General features: G+C 46.0%; 1 protein-coding gene across 2 annotated transcripts in view; it reads right to left on the reverse strand.

Annotated features, from left to right (window-relative positions):
* LOC138528519 (cilia- and flagella-associated protein 337-like) overlaps nt 1–22221 on the reverse strand; it is an 875503-nt gene that overhangs the window by 408123 nt on the left and 445159 nt on the right. For both annotated transcript variants that reach the window (XM_069640251.1, XM_069640252.1), the window contains 2 exons: nt 6111–6165; nt 3171–3216 (listed from right to left, as the gene is read on the reverse strand). In XM_069640251.1, coding sequence (XP_069496352.1) covers nt 3171–3216; nt 6111–6165 — 101 coding nt within the window. The remainder of the gene's footprint in view (nt 1–3170; nt 3217–6110; nt 6166–22221) is intronic.

Below are 22221 nucleotides of genomic sequence, written 5' to 3' on the forward strand. Positions count from 1 at the left end.
TTTACTTTATACATTCACAATTACACTAGCCATCCAGACATATGTACTAACATGAGGAAATCGGTTGCTTTTCTCTTTCAACAGTCACATTACCCGCATTAGCAGCAACATATATTGTTTCGGGTCATTTTAAGTACTTTTGTCACTAGTTGTACTAAAATGGTGGCAGCAACTTTGGCGAGCTATAATAATTTCTGACAACTAACGGAGGACCCTATTTTGGTCTAATTTATCTTTAGATATGGCAGTGGAAGGACTGGAAACACAATTCTGTGTTTCCCAGGTATGATTTTTAATACAACCCCCAGCAGTAGACCGCGACAACACAGATTATAAGTCCTTTTTACCAACAGGTACCATTAGGGTGAAAATCAACCAACAAAGACTAGTTAACCAGTTTTAGACGGTAGGCATCACCACATGAGGTACTGGTGGTGGGGTTACTTTTTCACACCATTGAGAATCTTTAGTCAAAGATAAATTGGTATTTGGATTTAGGGCGTACAATATATTGATGCTTAAACCCCCTGGGGGAATGGCAGCGAAATTGCATTTAGGCACACCTACGTGGTGGCTCGAATATTGCAACAATGAGCATGATCACGATGGGCGTGGCAATGACTCAGGTGTAAATCTACATTGGTAAAATGGACATGGAATTCTGGAATGTCCTTTGTGCTTTCTCTTTTTGTATTTATTTCTTTATGTTTCTCTTTTTCTTTTTTCTCTTTTACAGGTTTCATTTTGTGGTATATTATTTAATTTTGCCTCACCTTGATATGCAATTGTATTGGAGGCCCCATGTTTTCACCAATAACAGGTGGATATTTCAAACCAATATATGATCCATGTTGAATATTTTGATTTGAATTGGTTTCGTTATAGTTGTTTTTGTGTTCTTTGGATTGGATCATTTCTTGTTTTGGCAAATTTAATTTTGTTTATTGCTGTACATTCCATATATATGTTTTAATTATTGTATCACATTGATGATTATGTGGGAAATTGACAAACTCAGCCTGGAAAAAGACCTTGGAGGTCAAAACACGTGTCAGTGGAACGTTTTGATTAAATTCATATCTAATCTGTGCAGTGTGATAGTGCTTGATTTGAAATTTAATATGTTAAGGGTAAAGGTGGGCACGGGGATCCACTTAAGCAATAAGCCCCTGGCCGTGGGGGCATTACAGAGTCAGGTAATGCCTCTGTGCCCATAGTTATAATGCCTGCACGGCCCGGGGCTTATTGCTATTAGTACCCCGGCCCGCAAGACCGGGGTACTAATAGCATTCTTTTTCTGTTCCTGCAGTGTTTCAGAAGCCAACAAATAATAATAATAATTGCCCGCCACTAAAACGAAAACAAGTGTTCCCAGCGCATTCGCTCCTGAAAAAGCTGAAAATACAAGGTAAGTGGGGTTGGGGTAGGGCAGGGAGGGGATTGTTTTCAGGGGAGGGGAGAAACAAAGAAAACACTTACCTGAATCCCCGGCGGGGGAGGATGGTAGCCTACAGCAGTGTGCAGGCTCGGAGCGGGCATTGCCCCGTTTCGAGCCTCCTCATTGGCTGAGGGGCTGCCACGTCCCCCGCAGGGAACAAAGGGAAGGAATCCCAGTGAGGGATTTCCGGTTGGGTAAAGCCCCAGCGAGGGCCAATCAGATTGTTTGTTACATTCTGATTGGCCCTTGCCGCGTACTAATTGGGACTAATGCATGCTGCTGATTTTTCCAGTATTACATATTGACAAGCTCAGCAGGTTCAAGATGTAAGTGCCCCGCCCCCCTTTTTTCTCTAATCAAGAAGCCCTATTGAGGCTCTTGTAGCAAAGCCTTACAATTCCCTTTTTAGTTAGATGTTTTGCCAAGAGTTGTAGGACCACTTAGTGGTTAGGAATCCGACTCAACAACTTTATTTTGGACTTTTACATCCAGACTTAGTTTTTACTTTGCTAGGTAGGGAACTTGCCTCATAGAAATAGGGCAAGTTAGGCGTATTGATCCGTCCTATTGAATAGAACTCTTAAACATGACCCATATTCGTCCTAGTCTTTCATCTGGTTCACCACACCAGTTATTGAACTTTTGTGCCATAGTCCACATTTTGGATTGCCCATCTAGCTCGTTTTTTTTATTGTTGCGTGTTTAGCTTACAAAAAACCTTACACAACATGTAGAGCAAAAAACATCATATACAATACATAACCCTTAAGATCCATAATACCAACAATAATCCAATCACATTTTAGAATAAAAAAAAGAAAAACAGTTACATCAACATTAGCCTGTCGCATTAAGTTCATCACAGAATATAAGAACGGATGAGCAAATCTTGAATCACGCTAACCGAGTTCATTAAAAGTGAAGCTCCAACATCCATTAATAGCATTAAATAACCAAATTAATTTTTTCCAGTTCTTGGTACACCTTGCAGAAACGCATTCAATGCCACAATTAGGCGTCCTGGTGGAAGGGAATTACAAAAAGAATTCCATTCTGCCCAAGACGACCACAAAAAGACCTGAGGAAGCAATTGTTCTAGAGTACTGGTGGGTGAAAATGTATCCTCTGGTTAGAAGGGAACATTGTGGCGTCCCTCACTGAAGTACAGGCATTTGTCAAAAGGAAGTGGAGATAACAGTCCTTTCGAGGTCATCCACCTGCTATGGTTCACAGGTAAGACCCACAAGTGCCTTCTGGAAACAATTCTTTACAATAAGACCAGAAAAGGGTTTGACCTTATTCGGGGCGCTCTCCCATCATTGCCAGTTGCGTAATATCATTTTGATATCTGGAGCCTGTAGTGGCAGGTGCCGGGTCAGATATGGATCAGGCACACCATGCACAACCCTTAAGCATCTAACACGTGCTTGACACTACAATCTGCTAGTGCGGAATTTCATCACGCATCATCACTCAGCTTTCTATTGCAGGTAGTCCTCATTTTCAGCAGTAGCCCGGCTTACTGCCAGGAAACAGGAACCGCCTATTTGTGTTCACATTAGCCTTGACGTTTTGCATCTTAACCTCAATGTTATATCAATTGATCATTTTAATGCACTTTTCAAGGTTTTTCAGTGATCTGTGAATACATCTTTGAAAAACACTGGCACGCTAAGCATAAAACCGTACCTTGCCAAAAGATTCTTAACATAACACTTAATTTGTTACTTACATAGTACATGTTTATTCGTTTGTCCCATCCTACTGCTATGATATACCTAAAGGGAAATAGGAGACATTAAATATGGAAAGGTAAATGTCATATAGCTTTCTGTATGCTGTGATAAAATAAATCAAGGAAATAGCTTTGCACATTAGCCAAATGGTGGCCTGATTGCTGGGTCATGTACAATAGCCCTTAAATACGGGTTCAGGCGAAGGCTTGTTTTGTGCATAAACTGGGCAAACAGCTTTATTTTTCATGTGTGGAAACACAATCACATATTTTGAGTCAGCAATAAAGAATGCACTTGGAGCATTTTGAAGAACCAACAGAGTGAGGCCAAAAGATCCAATGGTGCAGTTATCCATGAAGTCATTTTACTTCAACAATGGACTGCTGTCATGATTTCCGGGGTGATATATGTTAATGGGTAGATGCTTTGAAGGCCATGTCTGCAGATCTGCAGAAATATAGTACTACCCTAGTTAGATGTCTCTCATTGTTTACAGAGGAAAACTGAAGCTCATATACTGAAATGTAGTGGGCCAAGATTGGGAGGGCAGGGGTTTGTCAAGGAACTGAACATTCAAGGAAAGGGGTTCTATGCACATACTAACTTACATGTAAGATCAGGGGATATCCTTGATACCTAGCAATTAGTTTGTTAGTTCCAAATTTATTTTTTTGATTTTCCACACTGTTTATGGCAAGTATTGAGTGCAATCTTTTAATAGTCATCAATTGGTTTGTGTGGGCTTATGGTCCCAATTTGTGGTCAGCCGACACGTGTTTCTACCGCATGGGTCTTTATCAAAGCTTGTGGCATGGTATGGATGCCCCAGATGGGGTTTTGGTGGCGAGAAATGCGGTCAGTCCGTTGGATGACGGCTGGGTTCCGTAATAGGCCCAGAATTAATAATTGGTGTTGCGTGCGAGCGTCCTCGGGCCGTTGACACGCATGCCACCTCCAAACCGACCCACCAGCATGCATACAAAATCCATGGGATGGGAGAAAGGTAATCTGGCAACATGAATCTGTTGGAGGATTAATGCTGCCATTAAAGTGAAGCTGGCATTTTTACTCTGGCACATTAATAAAGATCTTTGGTTATGGTCAATATATAATAGATTTTGTGGTGATGGTGATTAGGTTGGGTTGAGCTGTACGTAGGGATTGAAAGATGCCAGTCTTTGGGATTAATGTCAGGATTCGTCATCATAGAGGTGGTCATTTTTGCTGTTGGTATGTTCATCCGAGTACCATGAAAACGTATACACAACACTTCAGAACATCTAACTTGTTGAAGAGACCATTACTGCTGTTCTCAAACTGCATCTTCCAGACGCCTTTTAGTCTGTCACTGCAGCGCTTTTGCTTCCGTTTAGAATGACCAGGCAGGCTACAAGCTGTCCATAGATCAATGCTGATAAGAGTGATTTTACTTGCATGGCTGGTGTCAAGGATCTCGGTCAGTTGGCTGGTCCTCTGAAAGTGGCAACAAGCTGGCAACTCCCTCTGCCCGGAACACAGAATGCGTGTGTCATATGCAAAGTGGGAGACAAGCCTAATGTGTGCTCGGTTCGCATTCCGCAACGGTACCACGTAGCTGCCCATAAAGGACAATCATCTCACAGACCAAGCACAGTCTCAGATGCACCATCCCCAGCAGGTGTGCTCGCATCTTGGCAACATTGGTATGGGGAAGGGGCTGAGCCTCAATAAAAGCCACACATTCTGCAGCTTCAGTATGGGTGGTAGAAGCAGGTGAGAAAGGTTCAGAGACTTTGGGAGAGAGGAGACTGTGGTAGAATTGTGGTGGAAGAAGGCTGGTTGGGGGCAGGGAGAAGAAGCAGTGAATAGCAGGAGGAAGGTTGAGGGTACAGCAAGGAGTTAAGAGGAGAGTGGTGAAAATTGCATTGGAGAAGAGGTGCTTTGACGAGGGTGATGAAAAGGAGGTCAAACAGGAGATAGAAGCTGTTTGGAGGGGAGCATTGGAGAGGAGGGGAAATGAGCTCCGATTAAAGTGGTTGTGAGAGTAGCCCATAGGAGGTTGGTAGGAGTGTAAAGACAGAGTTGAAGAGTTGGCGAAAGACCTACTTAATGTTCAGTGACTTTTGCATCATGTATGCTGACTGGATTGTCCTTCATTATGTGACGTCCGAATTGTTTGTGCTCCCCCATTAAGCTGCTCACCATTCTGCTTTTCATCTTAGACTACACACATCAGCGAATGATTTACAGGCAAACATCTGCGAGTTTGCAAACACTACCACCATCTGAACTTTCAACCACCCTGTTCTACATAGACCTCCAGGAACCCTGGACCGATCAGCAATCTTATGGCAGCCCTTGTCAGTGGCAAACTGTTCAAGACACAGAAACCAGGATCTCTGTTCTAGATACACGAAGCCCAAGTGCCCTCACCAATCCACAATTCATCCCTGAAAAGATCAGAATACAGAGAAGGCGTTCTTCCATTCTGCACTCACCAAACAATTCAGATAACTCCCCCCATCCCCCCTCCCTTCCTGGGAACCTGCCTTCCTTCCCCTCCTAGAGGAATTAGCACTAAGAGGGTGCACACATGGCAAATTCCATTCTATACAAGACCATGTTAAAGTACCTTACAAAAGTAAATGTTTATAGGATGATATCCTCGCAGGGTCTTGCTGAATACACGAAGATGAAACCAGTCAATCTTTAGGACACCAAAACCCATTGATGGCAGTATTGATTGTAAATCATTCTTATAAAAAATAATTGTCAAACATGTATGTCACATTACCTTCTCCGCAATACTGTACAAATGAGCTACTGTGATAATGGTACTATTGCATTAGTATTCAAATAAATTAGGATAGCACAGATTCTTGAGAATAGTTGTCCCAAGCGTAGCAGTATATTAATTCCTGAATGATGGCATCTACCACTAGGGTGTATTTTCTTACCTGTTTCGGTTCATCTCCACATATGTGCAGTCACACACTTCATGACATTTGCTATCTGAAAAAGAAAAATGGGTCTATTATCATCTTTTGCTCTTAGAGTAATTGTTTGGAAGATCGTTGTTTCCACTAAATATACAAATAGTATTGCATTACTGTCTACGTGTGGGATTACTTGGAAACATTGTTGTGCACTCATTCGGGGATTTTGCTTGACTTAGAGGAAGTAGTAAGTAGGAAAGACGACCTAATTTAGAGTAATGACAATGCCAAAAAATCTCATTAGTGGAATAGCGAGAAATATCTTAAAATAATAGCCAAGCCTTTCAAAGTCAATTTAAATGGTTGTGTTGAGCCAGTGTAAAATCTGCTTTACAAGCGATGGGCGGAACTTACAAAATATAACTGTAAGGTTGGTAAAGTACGCTTTTATTACCTCCCGCCATTTCGGAAGTGTTGCCAGCTTTCACATGGAAATGCACATAGTCAAAATGCAAAAAAAGAAAATATGAAAATATGGTCCATCACGATGGGGGTGGGCTTCTTTAGCGACATGGGGCCTGATTACCGCTCTGGCGGTAACCGTGCCGGTAAAACTGGTAGGTTGCTACCGGACCCATAATGAATTACCAGCACCTGACTTCCCGGTAACACCGGGGTATTCCGACCCCACCGGATGCAAAGTCAGGCGCCAGCAATTTTGTAAGTACCCATTTCCATGCAGTCCCATGGCGACCACGGAAGCACCGGCACTGTTAACAACGGTGCCGGTGCTTCCGTGAAACTCTATGGGTGGGTGCGGGTGGGGCGGCACCCACCCGCAGAGTCGTACTGTGCCGGTCCAGAAACACTGGTGCCGGTAGACTGACCAGCACCGGTGTTTCCGGACCGGCACCGTTGTCTTTTTTATAGTGATGAAAAAGTCTGTGAAAACACTGCTTCACATGCACCATCCACATGATGGTCATTGTGTCGGTAACATCTGCAGGCACAGGTGGCATTGTCAGTCACAAGGAACATGGGGAAATGCTAATAGGTGGGAATACAAAACACCCCTCCACGGTCCCCAAACACCCTACATGTACTCCCAGAGCCCCTACACGTGTGTAGGGGGACTACCGCCTGCACCAAACCAGTCCGCATTGACAACAATTTGAATCCCCATTATTTTGCTTTCACTAATGGTGTGCTGCCCCCAACACCGACTGATGTGCCACCCTCTTTCGTATTGCTGTGCCCACCATCTGTTGCTCCCGCCTTCAACATCTGGTTTCTGTAGCCTCCAACCTCACACCTTGCCCGCCAAGTGCTCTCGTCCCCATCCTTTGTCATGGCCTGACAATTCCAGCTGTACTACTCCATGCTCCTGCGGCCTTCTCCCAGCCTCGTTGGACAGCTGACCTCCTTCGTTGTCCTGCATTATCAGCGGCTAGCAGGACCCTGCCCTAGGGACAAAGACAGGTTTGTGAGCTTCAGGTTCTGGGAGACACCACGCCTCGTAGAGGCCAAATTTAGAGAGATCCCACAAGCCTAAGCACTTAAAGCTGTGGAAGGTGATCCATGTCTTGATCAATGTTCTGGTGACCATCCCAGGCACTACAGCCGAGATCCAAAAGTGCTGACAGGACCTCAATAGGTGAAAGCAAAAGTTGATTTCTTTCCACTGCATTGAGACTCTCACCCCAGGAGACAGCTCATCAAAGCCAAGCCTGGAGCTATGGCCACAGGACGAACATGCCATGATGGTCATTGACATATATGGCATAGGTGGGGAGGAGAAGAGACTGGAGCAGAAGGAGTGTCCTCAAAATGTATGCATGACAAATACAAGGATGGCGATGTTGATTGGCATTTTGCGCAGCAACCTTTATATGTGTATGCCTGAATTGTGATGTCCCCACTCTCCACACCTCCGATCCATTTTGTCCCTCACCTCTCCACACATCAGTATAGACACATTATGCAATTAGCCCGGCTCAATGGCCAAATAATAACCTCATGTTGATGGGGACACCGCACCCCACTCCTACATGAAAAGACACCCTCCTCTTGTATTCTGGCATTTGTAGGGGGTTTAAATGCGAATAAACAGAGATGTAGTAAAACGCCAGTAGGCACTATGCCGTTCATCAGTGTGCTCTCCCCGGGAACGTCAGCTAAAATGACGTGGGCAAGGAGTGGCACTGCAGGTCTGCCACGTCACTTTGGTGTAGAGGGCGGGATCACAAAGCACTGTGCTGGTGCATGACTGCATCCAAGGACAATGTGCACTCCCCAGGGGTGAGATGCAATGCAGGGGCGTTGCTAGGGGGGGCAAGGGGGCTATAGCCCCTGATCTTTTGGTTGTAGCCCCGGATAGAATCTCAGGAGCTACAGACAAAAGACTTGCTAACCCCCAGTCCCAACAGTTCCGACATCAGCGTAGCCCCGGGTCTTTTCCAGACCTGGCAACTCCCCTGATGCAATGTATCCTCAAGGCAGAACCTTTCACCGATCACAATGTATGTGTACACTGCACTCCCATGATGCCAGTGACCATGGTAGCAGTTACCTGGCCATTACATGCCATCCTTGCATGTAGTGTTACATGGTTTCTGTCATGTGCGAACCATGCATTCTTGGTCTGCTGTTTTTCAATCACTATGAACATTGACTATCCCCCAAACTTCCAGAACACTCTGGCCGTACACTACTAAGAGGATCCGGCAGGCGCGCCTGCGTCAGATTGGGTCACTCAACTGTAAGCTTTTAATGAATGTCCATAAATGGCTGTTTTCAATATGAGAATATGCTGTTCATTCAGCACTGTGAAAACCTTGACGTTATTACGACTTGTACACTTTTCACCCATTGTTCCATGCCCCTGATGTTACCCCCTTCCTTACTCTTACTTCCTTGGTACTCTGAAATATCATGTATGAAAGCATGCACATCACAAGACACCAACATTAAAATAAAATAGAATCAATGGCTCTGCTAACTATACCTTTGGTGCAACTTTGAGGGGACTATGGAATTATGAGGGCCGATGGAAGCCAGCAGCTACATGGTGCGAGCCCTTGAGGTGATATATGGGAGAATTGAACTGAGATTCCACAGTCTTCCCTCTGGTGCCCTGTTATTTGCCTGACAGCCACCACGTAGTAGGCCGGTTCTTGGCATAGACCACCAGGGCAGGTGTTTGATGAAGCGTCAAGAAAAGCGCTTAATGTAAACATAGTGTGAGAACAATAATATAGATGTGGAAACCCGGAGACAATCCACCTCAGAAAGGGAGTGCAATCACTGTGGGTTGGGCAAGAGCTTCAGAGTTCTCTCTGTGCTCCGCTCATTAGTCCAATGATGGAGCGGGCCTCTTGTATGATCCCACACCCGGTGTGCACAACCTGCGTTGGATCACAGAACAGGGGGCATGGACACCATGCAGAACAATGTATAAAAGCAAATATCCTTACTAACAACTACAGCAGCTGAACGAAGGATGGCCGACTGCCATAACCAGTATGCCTGATCCCAGGTGTGGAATTGGATATTTAAACCCTTGGGCCTTGGGGACCAGGGAGTTGAAAAATGTAATCATGTGGCCACATTATAGGAAGATTGCAGGAAACTAGCTGGCTAAGCCAAGTAAGCCACTCTATAGATAGGGTAAGGCTTGCAGGAGAGGCCAGAGATAGGGATCTGCTGGGGGGCTTGACTCCAAGACTGTCAGGAGCCAGGCCATGAGGAGAAGGGACGGCAGAGTACCCTGCTGCGGACTCTAGGCCAGATGCTGGAGGTAGCATCAAAGCCACCAGAGTCAGAGAAGCTTTGCCGAGCGTTGAGACTATGGTGGGTTCAACCAAAGAGCAATACCCTTGGCTTGTGGTTGATAAAAACCACAGCCTGACAAATACCAAGGTGGGAAGAAATTCTTATTCGGAAGACCCATAGGTCAAGAGGGGGAAACAGCAAGTGCTTGCCCCAGTAAAACCTCAAGGGCAAAAGTGGGTACAATGCAGCGACATAGTTCCGGAGGACTGCTCTTCACTTGAATCCCCTACCAAGGCCATCTCAGGAATTGTGCTGAGGCACCCAACACTCCCTGAAACTGTGGTAGGTTTGAAGACCACTTTCCTGGGCGTGGACACCCTGGAATTGTGTGAATTAAATCCATACCTGAACATTGAACTCGAGACATTGGGACCTCCTAGCATAAGTCCTTTGTAGAGTTTGATTTAACCTTTCATCTTGATGCGTGAGAGTACACCTTCATTCTGTTGATTAGTTATTTTCCTTAGGTCCTGCCTGTGTTTTTCTCATCCTGCTCTGGCCCTAAACCCTTTGTGGCAGAAATAGAAGGTTTAGGGAATCGCAAGTCACCGATACCAGACTACCCATGGAGAGGTATTATGAAAAGGGAGATCTACCCTACAAGCTTGGTGGTTGTCCATACAAACCAGTTAGGTTCCCTGTTGGTTAAGGGATACCCCTTTTGATGGTTGATGGACTAAGCTGAAACACAGGATACCAATGCAAACCAGATAGAATGCACAAAGTTGAGTGAAACATTTACTGAAAAGGAGCAAGAGAGTTTATTCGAGGTCCCACAGAGCGAGGCAATAGTTAAAGCAAGGAACAAGTTCAGGCAATTAAAGTGGCAATAGAGAATACCATTGTAAATGTGAAAAGGCGATGCACATGGTCAGATTTCATTTTTTAATCAAAGATTATTTTATTGATGAACTGGAAACTAAGATTAGGGGCAAAGGTTGTCGAGGAAGTAAAGAATGGGTGAAAAGAGACACCAGCAATCTGAGCTATTATTGGCTACCTTGGCCACATGACCCAATAATACTCAGAAGGAGGGTCCAAGTCTCACAACTGCAGTTTATCTCATGGTGGACAGTAGAACTGAGGGATCACGTTAATAAAACGCCTCTTTCAAGCAATTATGGTTGTACAGGCGACTACAACCACATGTTTATTGATTATTATGAGAGACAGATTCTAGAAACAATGAATAATCCTCACGATGCTTCACTCAATGATCTAGTTTAAATTGATCATAGACCTAGAACATTTATTCTTAGCAATGACATGCATAAATGATTTTTGGACAGCTCTCCAATTCACACAATTTTAGAAAGTGAACACATTTTTTTAACAGCATGATTGATCCTGTGAGTGGTGTCCTAATTAAGCAACCACTTTCCATTTGCCGTGCTCACAGCGGCTAACATTAGAATGACCCATCACTGTAGATCTTATAACCTTCCTTCTTTATCTCCCTCGGCCCCAGAACCCTAGCTCTTCTGTCTAGCTGCTCACAGCAATGGATAAGTAGCAAAGGCTGGGGGGCTGTGCAGGAGCAAGGGGTGTGTGTGACCAGACCTGTGTGTGGGGGAGAGGGTGGCACACAATGACTGTTGCTATTTTCTCCCCAAGCCTAATTCAAGAAGTGAGCTGCCTCCTTCCTGTCGCCACACGCAGGACGACTGGCAAAGCCTGTGAGCCAGGCACACGTGCGAGCAACCTGTGGGATTGGATCCCATCCTCGCCTGCACCCACTGCCCTCTTTTGATGGGGGCACTGCCTCAACCTCTCAAAAACTTCTTACCAGCTCAGGGGAGCAGCGGTGGTTAGGGCAGTGGCTCCGGCAATGCTTGGACATGTTGGGTTTGCTTGGCACCTAAGTGCATGCACCTACCATCTCGGCACATTTAGGAGCATATCAAAGAGAGACGGCCATTATGGTCGATTGGGAGCCTCCAGTGTCCCCTATACTAATATCAATGGCATGGTATTAGCCAGGTTAGGAGATGCAGATAGAGAAAAGAGAAGCAGTGTAATTGATATCAAGTGCCGTTTGGAGATTAGTGTCGCACTAACTAAGGGGTTGGCTACGAAGACCGCCACCAGTGATGGGTAGTGAATAGTGCCCAAGTGTAGGTTAGTGAAACGAGGGCCAGGGAGGAGACTGCAATGAACAAGATAAGGAGGAGCCATAAGGTGGCTCACGGAAGGAGAGCGATGTGAGTAGGCAGGAGTGGTCCGGTGATAGGAGAGGCCGCCAGGTGGTGGCAGTGAATGGATCCTCGAGCAGTGGCGATGTGGAGGTCACTAGCACATCAGAGTTTGAAAGCTAATGTGAATCTGACAATGAGGACGGTGAAAAGAAGTATTGCAGAGGGATGGACAGCAGGGGAAAGGTTTAACAGAAATTTTAAAGAACCTCCTTCTGGGGCACATGTTTGTCCCATATGCTTTATAGCACCCATTATTTCTCCAATGGTTGTCAGTGGAGCATATGCAGTCCCATATTGAATACTTTGTAAGGAGAGAGAGAGACAACCAAGGAGGTTGGGGTAAAAATGAGGCCAGAGTGTCCCGGGAGGATAGCTCAGGTGCAACGTGCTCGCCTTGGAAGGAAGACGACACAGAGCAATACAGGTTCGATCCCCGGGTCCGCGCTTAGAAACCTCTGGGTATTAAGCGTGTTATAAATAAGATATCATATCATATAGACCTAGTTTCAGCTGCAGGATGGCAGTGACTCCAGAGGTTGATACCAAGGGGGTAGTGTTACTATCCAGGGCACTGGCATCCCAAGAAGGAAATGAATAGAGTCTTGAAGGCTTGCCAGGACAAGTTGTTGGATGTGGAGCAGGATTTTGGCCAAGCAATTTCAGATGGTGGAGACAACAATTCTGAAAAATTTGAAAATGAATCTAAAGGAGCTTGGATAATGGGTGCAGTTGGAGGTCTGTCTTCTGGGTAAGCTAAAAATAGCATTTACTGGTGATGGATGGCAACTGGGGTCTTATGCAAGTAATGAATACAGTGTAGTTTTCAGGGTAATAATGACCAGGCCAGTCTTTCCAGGATCTACAGAAGGAAAGGGCTTTCCCTGGGGATAGGAGCTGCTGATGGTTGGTTCTTGGGTTAAGGGACTACAATTGCAGAATGCACTGTACAGGGCACATGGGATTACACAAAGCACATGCCAGGGCAGGGCCTTCACAAAGCTAGAAGGAATTGCAGATGGTGGCGGGCCTGCGTTAGAGGCAATAACTACTGAGGGACTTTTAGAAAACTGGATCATTTTCTATTTACGTGAGTTGTGATATAGTAAAAAAAATATGGAAATCGTGAAAGTCATGTTTTTCCCAGGAAAGCAGGGGTGAGGGCATGGCGAGATATATGGGGATGGGAAACTTCAAGCAAAGTAAAGTCTTGACCTTGGCATCGCTGCATACCCCCGGGACGGGATGTAGGAAGCCTGTTGTGAAAGGGAAAAGAAGGTGAAGAAGAGTGTGCCCCTAAAAGACAAGAACACCCTGACCCTTCCAGTCAGGACCAATGCCATCTTTGCCACCCCGGGTAGGTTGCTGCACTTTTCTGGTTCTTCGCCCTATTGCAAATCGTTGCATTGTCCATTTGAATTGCCATTGGAAGGAATTGAAATTGCATGTGGGCATATTACTCTCTGTTGTGTGCTCCCCGCAACTTCCCCATTGCAGGTGTTTCATTCATCCTCGACTCGCATTGGATGAGTTAGATACCAGGTACTGTCTGCTGTGAACTTCCCCTCTATGAGTGCAAATGGCATTAACATGCTCTTGGCTTCTTTTCATTAGCACTAGCAGCATTAACATCTGTGCCAGTGCCAGACATCGTCTTGGATTTTGGGTGGGAGAATATCAGCGGCCGACACCATCATTTAAGGGAAGAGGTAGGCGGTGTAGCTCAAGGAGTGTAGCTCAAGGAGTGGATCATGATGAGGGGTCCGTGGTTGAGCAAGTCCAGGAATGTTAGCGATATCAAGAAGGACTTTTAGGAACGACCCACAAACAAGTTGGCTGTACATCCTGAGCCCCTGTATGCAGTTGATTTACTGACCACTTACTTAGAGGACAAAAAAGCCCATCTATGAATGTGTTCAACAGGTGAATTTGTTTGTGAAAGATAATTTTATTTTTTGGAAATTCATACAAAAATATATTCGAAAACATTCTCCTATTGTATATGTCTGTAGAACCGCAATGCTTCACATTTCTTTATAGGTGTTCTGGCATTTCATGTGCGTCCTATGTGCATATTCTATTTACAATTGAGTATACTGGCATTACATTCCAATTCCATTATTTCATATAGACCATATCTGTCTGTCTCATGTCAGCTTTTCATAATTAAAAATGCACACAGTACTTGTCAATTCCCACGGTTCTAATTCTCCCTACAGTCATTTCTCACATTGATTAACCTTGTTTTTACTACCAGAGCTGCCTCCTCTAACTGCCTGACAGTCCCTACCTTTAAAATGACTAAAGTTGGCGGAAACAGTTTCCCAGTCAAAGCTGCCCAACTTTGGAACTCCCTTCCCCCCTCTCTAAGGGCGGACCAAACGTATTCAAACTTCAGACTTCGCATTATCAACTGGTTCAAAGAAAACAATCATTAACATTAGTACGACCCCCTCGAATTATTACTGGATTCTGTATATATGTTGTTACCCCCCCTTAGATGCACTGTACTTAACTACCTCACTACTGTAATATACTGATGACCGTGCATTTGACATCTTATTTCTTGTAACATATGCACTGTATCCTCTTCTGGGTGTCATTACTATTTGAGATGTACTTTACATTATAGCTTGTACTGCATATTGTATCTTGTACTGCATTTTGTAACATTGTAAGCTTAAAATATCCTTCTGCCTGCGCCCTGATGCCCTCGCGTCTTGTGCACATTATAAATAAATAAACAAACAAACATCTGTTCAACACATTCATTGATGGGCTTTTTGGTATTGTAAGTAATTGGTTTCTAGTGGTAGCCCATCTAGATATACCCTGGTGTCTCCATAATTATTTAAGGTCTCTGAACTGACCACCCATAAGTGGAATTTGCACCTCTCATGGAACAATGTGGGCCTACCAAGGAGGCAGGTGCAAAAGGAACGTGTGACGGTGGCTATGATATGCTTGCAGTATATCATTGAGGAACACCCTCTGCCTGAAGAGCCCATGACTATGACACCAGCATTCCAAGACTTGGGTCCCAGCAGCCCAGAACCTGTCAATGGCACTGTCAGCAATCTTAGGCCTGCCACCTTTACCAATCATCCCAGTACTCCAATCTTCTCATTGACATCCCGCCCACCCGACTTGACCGTTGTCCAACTTATGACAGGCCTCCTGGAAACTTCTTAGCACCTGTCCTGGTGAAGGCATTGCCTGTGGCAGTGTGTACAGAACATTGGTACACCAGCAGCCCCCATTTCTCCTTGCAGCCCCGTGCCATGGTTGCTTCCAATGTTACCATGGATCCCTTGCCCTTGCTCCATGGCTCCAACGAAGAAGCACATATGGTTCCTTGACAGGATGGCCATTGTAAACAATTAACCTGGAGGATGGTCATCGTTAGCATCTGAAGGTGAGCTGGCATGCATACAGTTCAGTAAGCACAACAGTGATGGGTGGAAGGTTTTGAATGAATCTGAACCACTGACATTGCTCTGGGAAACCTTCCACACCACCGTTTTTTAGCCCGTCTGCGCCATTGCAAAAGGGGTCCAGCCATATGCAAATCAGTCAGGTACTGCCACCAATGGTAGTAGCCCAGCCCGAACTGCTAGGCCAGGTCCCCTCTGCACGGAAACACAAGCAACCCCAGACATGTTTCGGCCTTGTTGGGCCTCCTCAGTGAGGTGCAGCTTGGTTCCCCATGGCGCAGCAAGCAAGGGACCCACGTCTGGGCATACTCTCTCTCACATAGTGAGACAAACTGTAAGCACAAAAGTGATGGGTGGAAGATTCTGAATGAATCTGAACCACTGGCATTGCTCTGGGCAACCTTCCACACCACCGTTTTTTTAGCCCGTCTGCACCATTGCAAAAGGGGTCCAGCCATATGCAAATCAGTCAGGTGCTGCCACCAATGGTAGCAGCCCAGCCCGAACTGCTAGGCCAGGTCCCCTCTGCACGGAAACACAAGCAACCCCAGACATGTTTCGGCCTTGTTGGGCCTCCTCAGTGAGGTGCAGCTTGGTTCCCTATGGCGCAGCGAGCAAGGGACCCACGTCTGGGCATACCCTCTCTCACATATTGAGACAAACTGTAAGCACAAAAGTGATGGGTGGAAGGTTCTGAATGAATCTGAACCACTGGCATTGCTCTGGGTAACCTTCCACACCACCGTTTTTTAGCCCGTCTGTGCCATTGCAAAAGGGGTCCAGCCATATGCAAATCAGTCAGGTACTGCCACCAATGGTAGCAGCCCAGCCCGAACTGCTAGGCCAAGTTCCCTCTGCACGGAAACACAAGCAACCCCAGACATGTTTCGGCCTTGTTGGGCCTCCTCAGTGAGGTGCAGCTTGGTTCCCTATGGCGCAGTGAGCAAGGGACCCACGTCTGGGCATACCCTCTCTCACATATTGAGACAAACTGTAAGCACAAAAGTGATGGGTGGAAGGTTCTGAATGAATCTGAACCACTGGCATTGCTCTGGGTAACCTTCCACACCACCGTTTTTTAGCCCGTCTGTGCCATTGCAAAAGGGGTCCAGCCATATGCAAATCAGTCAGGTACTGCCACCAATGGTAGCAGCCCAGCCCGAACTGCTAGGCCCGGTCCCTTCTGCACGGAAACACTAGCAACCCCAGACTTGTTTCGGCCTTGTTGGGCCTCCTCAGTGAGGTGCAGCTTGGTTTCCTATGGCGCAGCGAGCAAGGGGCCCACGTCTGGTCATACCCTCTCTCACATAGTGAGACAAACTGTAAGCACAAAAGTGATGGGTGGAAGGTTCTGAATGAATCTGAACCACTGGCATTGCGCTGGGCAACCTTCCACACCACCGTTTTTTAGCCCGTCTGCGCCATTGCAAAAGGGGTCCAGCCTTATGCAAATCAGTCAGGTACTGCCACCAATGGTAGCAGCCCAGCCCGAACTGCTAAGCCAGGTCCCCTCTGCACGGAAACACAAGCAACCCCAGACATGTTTCGGCCTTGTTGGGCCTCCTCAGTGAGGTGCATCTTGGTTCCCTATGGCACAGCGAGCAAGGGACCCACGTCTGGGCATACCCTCTCTCACATAGTGAGACAAACTGTAAGCACAAAAGTGATGGGTGGAAGGTTCTGAATGAATCTGAACCACTGGCATTGCTCTGGGCAACCTACCACACCACCGTTTTTTAGCCCGTCCGCGCCATTGCAAAAGGGGTCCAGCCATATGCAAATCAGTCAGGTACTGCCACCAATGGTAGCAGCCCAGCCCGAACTGCTAGGCCAGGTCCCCTCTGCACGGAAACACTAGCAACCCCAGACTTGTTTCGGCCTTGTTGGGCCTCCTCAGTGAGGTGCAGCTTGGTTTCCTATGGCGCAGCGAGCAAGGGGCCCACATCTGGTCATACCCTCTCTCACATAGTGAGACAAACTGTAAGCACAAAAGTGATGGGTGGAAGGTTCTGAATGAATCTGAACCACTGGTATGCCCAGACGTGGGTCCTGTGCCTGCTGGGCTTAGAGACCCACGCTACTCCTCACTGATGAGCCCCAACAAGGGCGAAACATGTTTGGGGATGCTTGTGGTCTTGTGCACAAGGGATGTGGCCGAGCAGTTCGGGCTGGACTGCCCCTTTTGGGGTGGGGGCAAACCTGATTTGCCTATGGTCTTTCCCCTTCTGTAATGGCTTGGCAGGTGAAGAACGGTGATCTGGAGGGTTGCCCAGAGCATTGCCAGTGGTTAAGATTAATTCTAAACCTTCCAGCCATCACCTCTTTGTTTTTGCTTTGTCACCCCGAGTGGGCCGGGTATGCCCAGACGTGGGTCCCGTGCCTGCTGGGCCTAGAGACCCAAGCTACTCCTCACTGAGGAGCCCCAACAAGGGCGAAACATGTTTGGGGATGCTTGTGGTCTCATGCAGAAGGGATGTGGCCTAGCAGTTCGGGCTGCACTGCCCCTTTTGGGGTGGGACCAAGCCTGATTTGCATATGGTCTTTCCCCTTCTGTAATGGCTTGGCAGGTGAAGAACGGTGGTCTGGAGGGTTGCCCAGAGCATTGCCAGTGGTTAAGATTCATTCTAAACCTTCCAGCCATCACCTCTTTGTTTTTGTCATGCATACAGTTCAAACACCTAGTCTCATTTGAACAGTACCAAAATATGTAATAGTGGAATCACACTCAGCACATTAAGGACAAGATACACACATCCTTATGGATGCTCTGACAACATCCCTGACAACATCCCTTGTGTTAGGAAAGATTTCTCTTTACTGCACCTTTCCTTCCATCTTTATGGAACCCCCAAACTTGTTGCTTTTATTTTTGAATCTGACCTGTACTTTTTGCAGTACAGTGAAGCCTTAAACTTCACTGTACTGGCCTTTGCTCATATGTTATGGAGAAACGGATATGTCCTTCAGGCTGTCAGTACTGGGAAACATTGTTTCCCTTAGTTGTGTTACTGCGTTACTACCTTTGGTTACTTTTGTATCACTTGTGGTAACTTTTTATCATTGTATAATGCAGCTTACACTGCAGTACAATGGGGTGCATGTTTGTTTTGCCCTAGACTAACACTCAGAGGATGTTTGGTTACTCTAGGTGTGCTAAAAGGATAGGCTGGTGGCAGCATTGACTTTTCCCCACTTTTTGGGACTTTTCATTTTAGCTTTACTATGGTTGGCTACTAACTGTGGCTACTAGTCAAACATGGCACTGTCACACAATTTTTCGCCTTTTCTTTTGCCATCTTGTCCTTTAGCCTTCTCCATGGCCTGAGAGGCTGGGAAAATCCTTATAAGGACTTCCAGTGCCTGGGAAAGCATAAGCTTTTGGTAGGCTAGTGGAGGGCTGTGGGTGTTTGCTGGCAGGATGTGGGCTGGGTCTTTCTGACTCCAATCCACAAACTGGTTTCAGTGTGTCTGAATGGTATGCATGAATGTTACCACCAGTGGTCCTTATTGGACCTCTGCTGGGGTGTGTGTGTGGGCTAGTCCTGCTATTGGCTAGTGGGAGTTTCAGCTCTTACCTGGCTTTTAGGATAAGAAGAGGATCTCTGCACCCATTCTTCAGAGATCCTGGAGAAACTTGAAGGAGCCAAGTGTCCTATCCAGCTGTGAGACCCACGAAGAAACCTGAGACCCAATTGAAGGAGGCCTGGAAACCAACTTCTGCTGCTCTCCTGGAAGAGCCCTGTCCTGCTCGTGATCTTTAGTTTTCCTGCGAAGGAGGTACGACACTTGGAGTGGAGGGACCATCCATTCCCGATTTCTGCTTGATGCCTTGCCAAAGTAAGCCTTCGGATGTACCCTGGAACTGTCCTGTGGCTGACCAGCTTCGATTTTGGGCTACCATGCTGCCAGCGTAACCATAGCGAGTTTCGGGCTGAAACTTTGGATCTTCAGCTGGCGCTACAAGACTACCTGATGCGGAATTTTGGCGTCCCAGCATCAAAGGGGACCTGAGATAGGAGGGAAAGTTTGACAGCGGCTGCTGTGTCCTTTTGAGTCGCCGTGGACAGTGACCACCATCCCAAAATTGCTTACGTGAACTGAGTCCAGTCCTGAGAGGGGTGCTACATTGAGATTTTCTGCATTCTTCGATCGAGAGTCCTTGCAACAGTAAAAGAACCTGCAACCCCTGGGAATCGAGGACTGCGACTTTTTGCGTGAAAAGCAATGTCGGACACACTTCCTTTGTTCTGCCAAGTCTGGGGAAGAATCGGAGTACGGTGGGTAAGTTACAGAGTTTCTAACCTACCCCTATACTCCCATTATAAGTCAGTGAGCTTATAATAAAGCTTAATTATAACAATATTCGCTTTGCCAATGCTTGCTTGCGCAAGACATCTGACTGTTGGGGCTTCAATTGGGCATTAATCTAACTTGAACCCTAACCCTAAGAACCATTCACTGGACCCCAGATACTCTACCTGCATTTTTTTTTCCTGCATCCTAACTTTTGTGTAACTGTAACCTGAACTATTGGGCACAAGGCCCCAGGCAAGTTAGGGCCACTCAATTTCAGAAAGGGATCATCTCTGTGGACCATAAGTGCATAATACGTGTCTAACCTTTCCTTTGAAGAGTTTATGATGTGTATTATGCTCTAAACCAAAGTGAATATATATATGTATTTATTTAGATAGTGTTGTGTGATAAGGCTACCTGCGTGTAGTCATTTTTGACCATAAATAAATAACTGTATTTTTATGCATTCTGTAATCTGTGACTCCCATTGTATGACCTCATTGTGGACCCCTTACAAGCTCACCACCTCTGAAGAACTTAGCCTAGACCGCCTCCCACTGCTACCTAAACTGGTTTGGCTACAGCTTCCCAGAGTTGTTTCTGTCACAATATAAGTTGGCCTTCTATACTTCTGTCCACCAGGTCAGAGTATAGAAAATGAGACCTATCACCTAGCAGCCTTTCTGGCCCCACTCCCTTGTTTCCCCACTACACACTGTAGTCGGGCAAGTTTCTATCACTTTCACCTCAGACCAACACACAATGACTTTGCAAGACACAGCAGTGCCCCTGCCAGACCGAACCCTCTCAGATGAAAGCAGGTTCGTTTATATCATGCACGCATTTATTTATACTTTTTCTATGAAACAATTTCTGTAATTTCTCTATGAATCAATGGGTCTATTGCAAGTTTGTCGGTAAAACTGGCAGTAATTCCGTAGGATGGTATACTGTTATCACAGACATGTTTTTTGGAACTAGCACCACACTCTGAGGCCATATGTGTGTACCAGGCAGCCTAGTGGCAACGGTAATTTACTTTGGAGGAGTTACTGCCAAAACACATGTCCTGATGCCGACATTTGTAGGCAGAATTACCATCACCGTATTGTGGTAATGACAGAACTACTGATTGGTAAATCATCAAAAAATCAGCAGAGTTACTGCTGGGCGGAAATAACATCACAAATAAAATGTGAAGCTGCGTGGTGGCCATTTTGACAAATCCAATCCACTAAAATCACCTTTTTGTACTTGCCATCCGAACATTGAGAGGTTACATCATGTCAGGTGGGAAACCAGAATGGCATGGTGCCTGAAATGCACACGAGAAAGTCCACATGTTTTGAGACAGAGGTCGCTGTGCTGGTACAGCAGGGCGTGGCCCATGCAGATGAGCTTTTCCGATAAAGAATAGGAAAAACCAACCACCAGATGATGGCTGCCCTCGGCAACGTAGATATTACTGATTAGATGATTTGCATGCCAGATTTTAGGCAGTGCCCAAATCCCAGTGGCATGCTTAAACCCACACATGTGCAATCACATTGCAGAGTCCGGCCAGGCAATGCACATACACAAGGAATGAAACCAACAGATCTGGACCATTAATCAAGCTCCATGGCAGGTGATTCCCTCAAACGATGTTCAGTATGCATTAAAACCTAAATGTAGGATACCTATCAGAAAAATGTGCCTTCATGTATCCTGGAGCGTCTGTGTGCTTTCCAGTCCATCATCAGCCACTACTGGCAGTAGCCACCAGACCCATGTGCCGACCTATGAGCCCAATCCAGATAAAGCCATGCGCAAAGCAGCCATATGCTGACCATATGTCAACTGGCCTGGCCCTACCTATATACGAAGCACACAAACGTAATACTGACGAAAAAGAGAAAGAAATACCAGGTAGCTCTTTGTACAATGTGGTGCTAAATATTAAGAGGCCACGCCATGCCTTGTCCAACTGTACCATACATATGAGCTAAAACACCTCAGATCACAAACATTATGTGCAGTGACTGTGTGTAGATGGCCACCTATGATCATTACTCAGCTGAAAGATCCTTAAGACCATCCAATGGCACTCCCACAATTTCCCAATGCATGGCATTCGATATTAGCATATAACCCACAAACTTGCCTTTACAACAAGGCCAGGTGTCATGTCCTGAGCCATCTACCCGTTACTTGCTTGTTCCTGGCTCCAAAATGCAGAAACGTTTTTCACACCAAACAACAATTCAATAAACTAAATGATAGCACATCATTTTCCTCCAATAGGCACACAACACAGCTAGGAAGCCATAGATCGCTTATCTAAAAGTGCGCTGCGTGGGGGCAGACAGGAAATGAAAAAGAAACTTGCCTCTCTAAAAT

This window comes from Ambystoma mexicanum, chromosome 7q, assembly GCF_040938575.1.
Source record: "Ambystoma mexicanum isolate Mex_15411 chromosome 7q, UKY_AmexF1_1, whole genome shotgun sequence".
NCBI lineage: Eukaryota > Metazoa > Chordata > Amphibia > Caudata > Ambystomatidae > Ambystoma > Ambystoma mexicanum.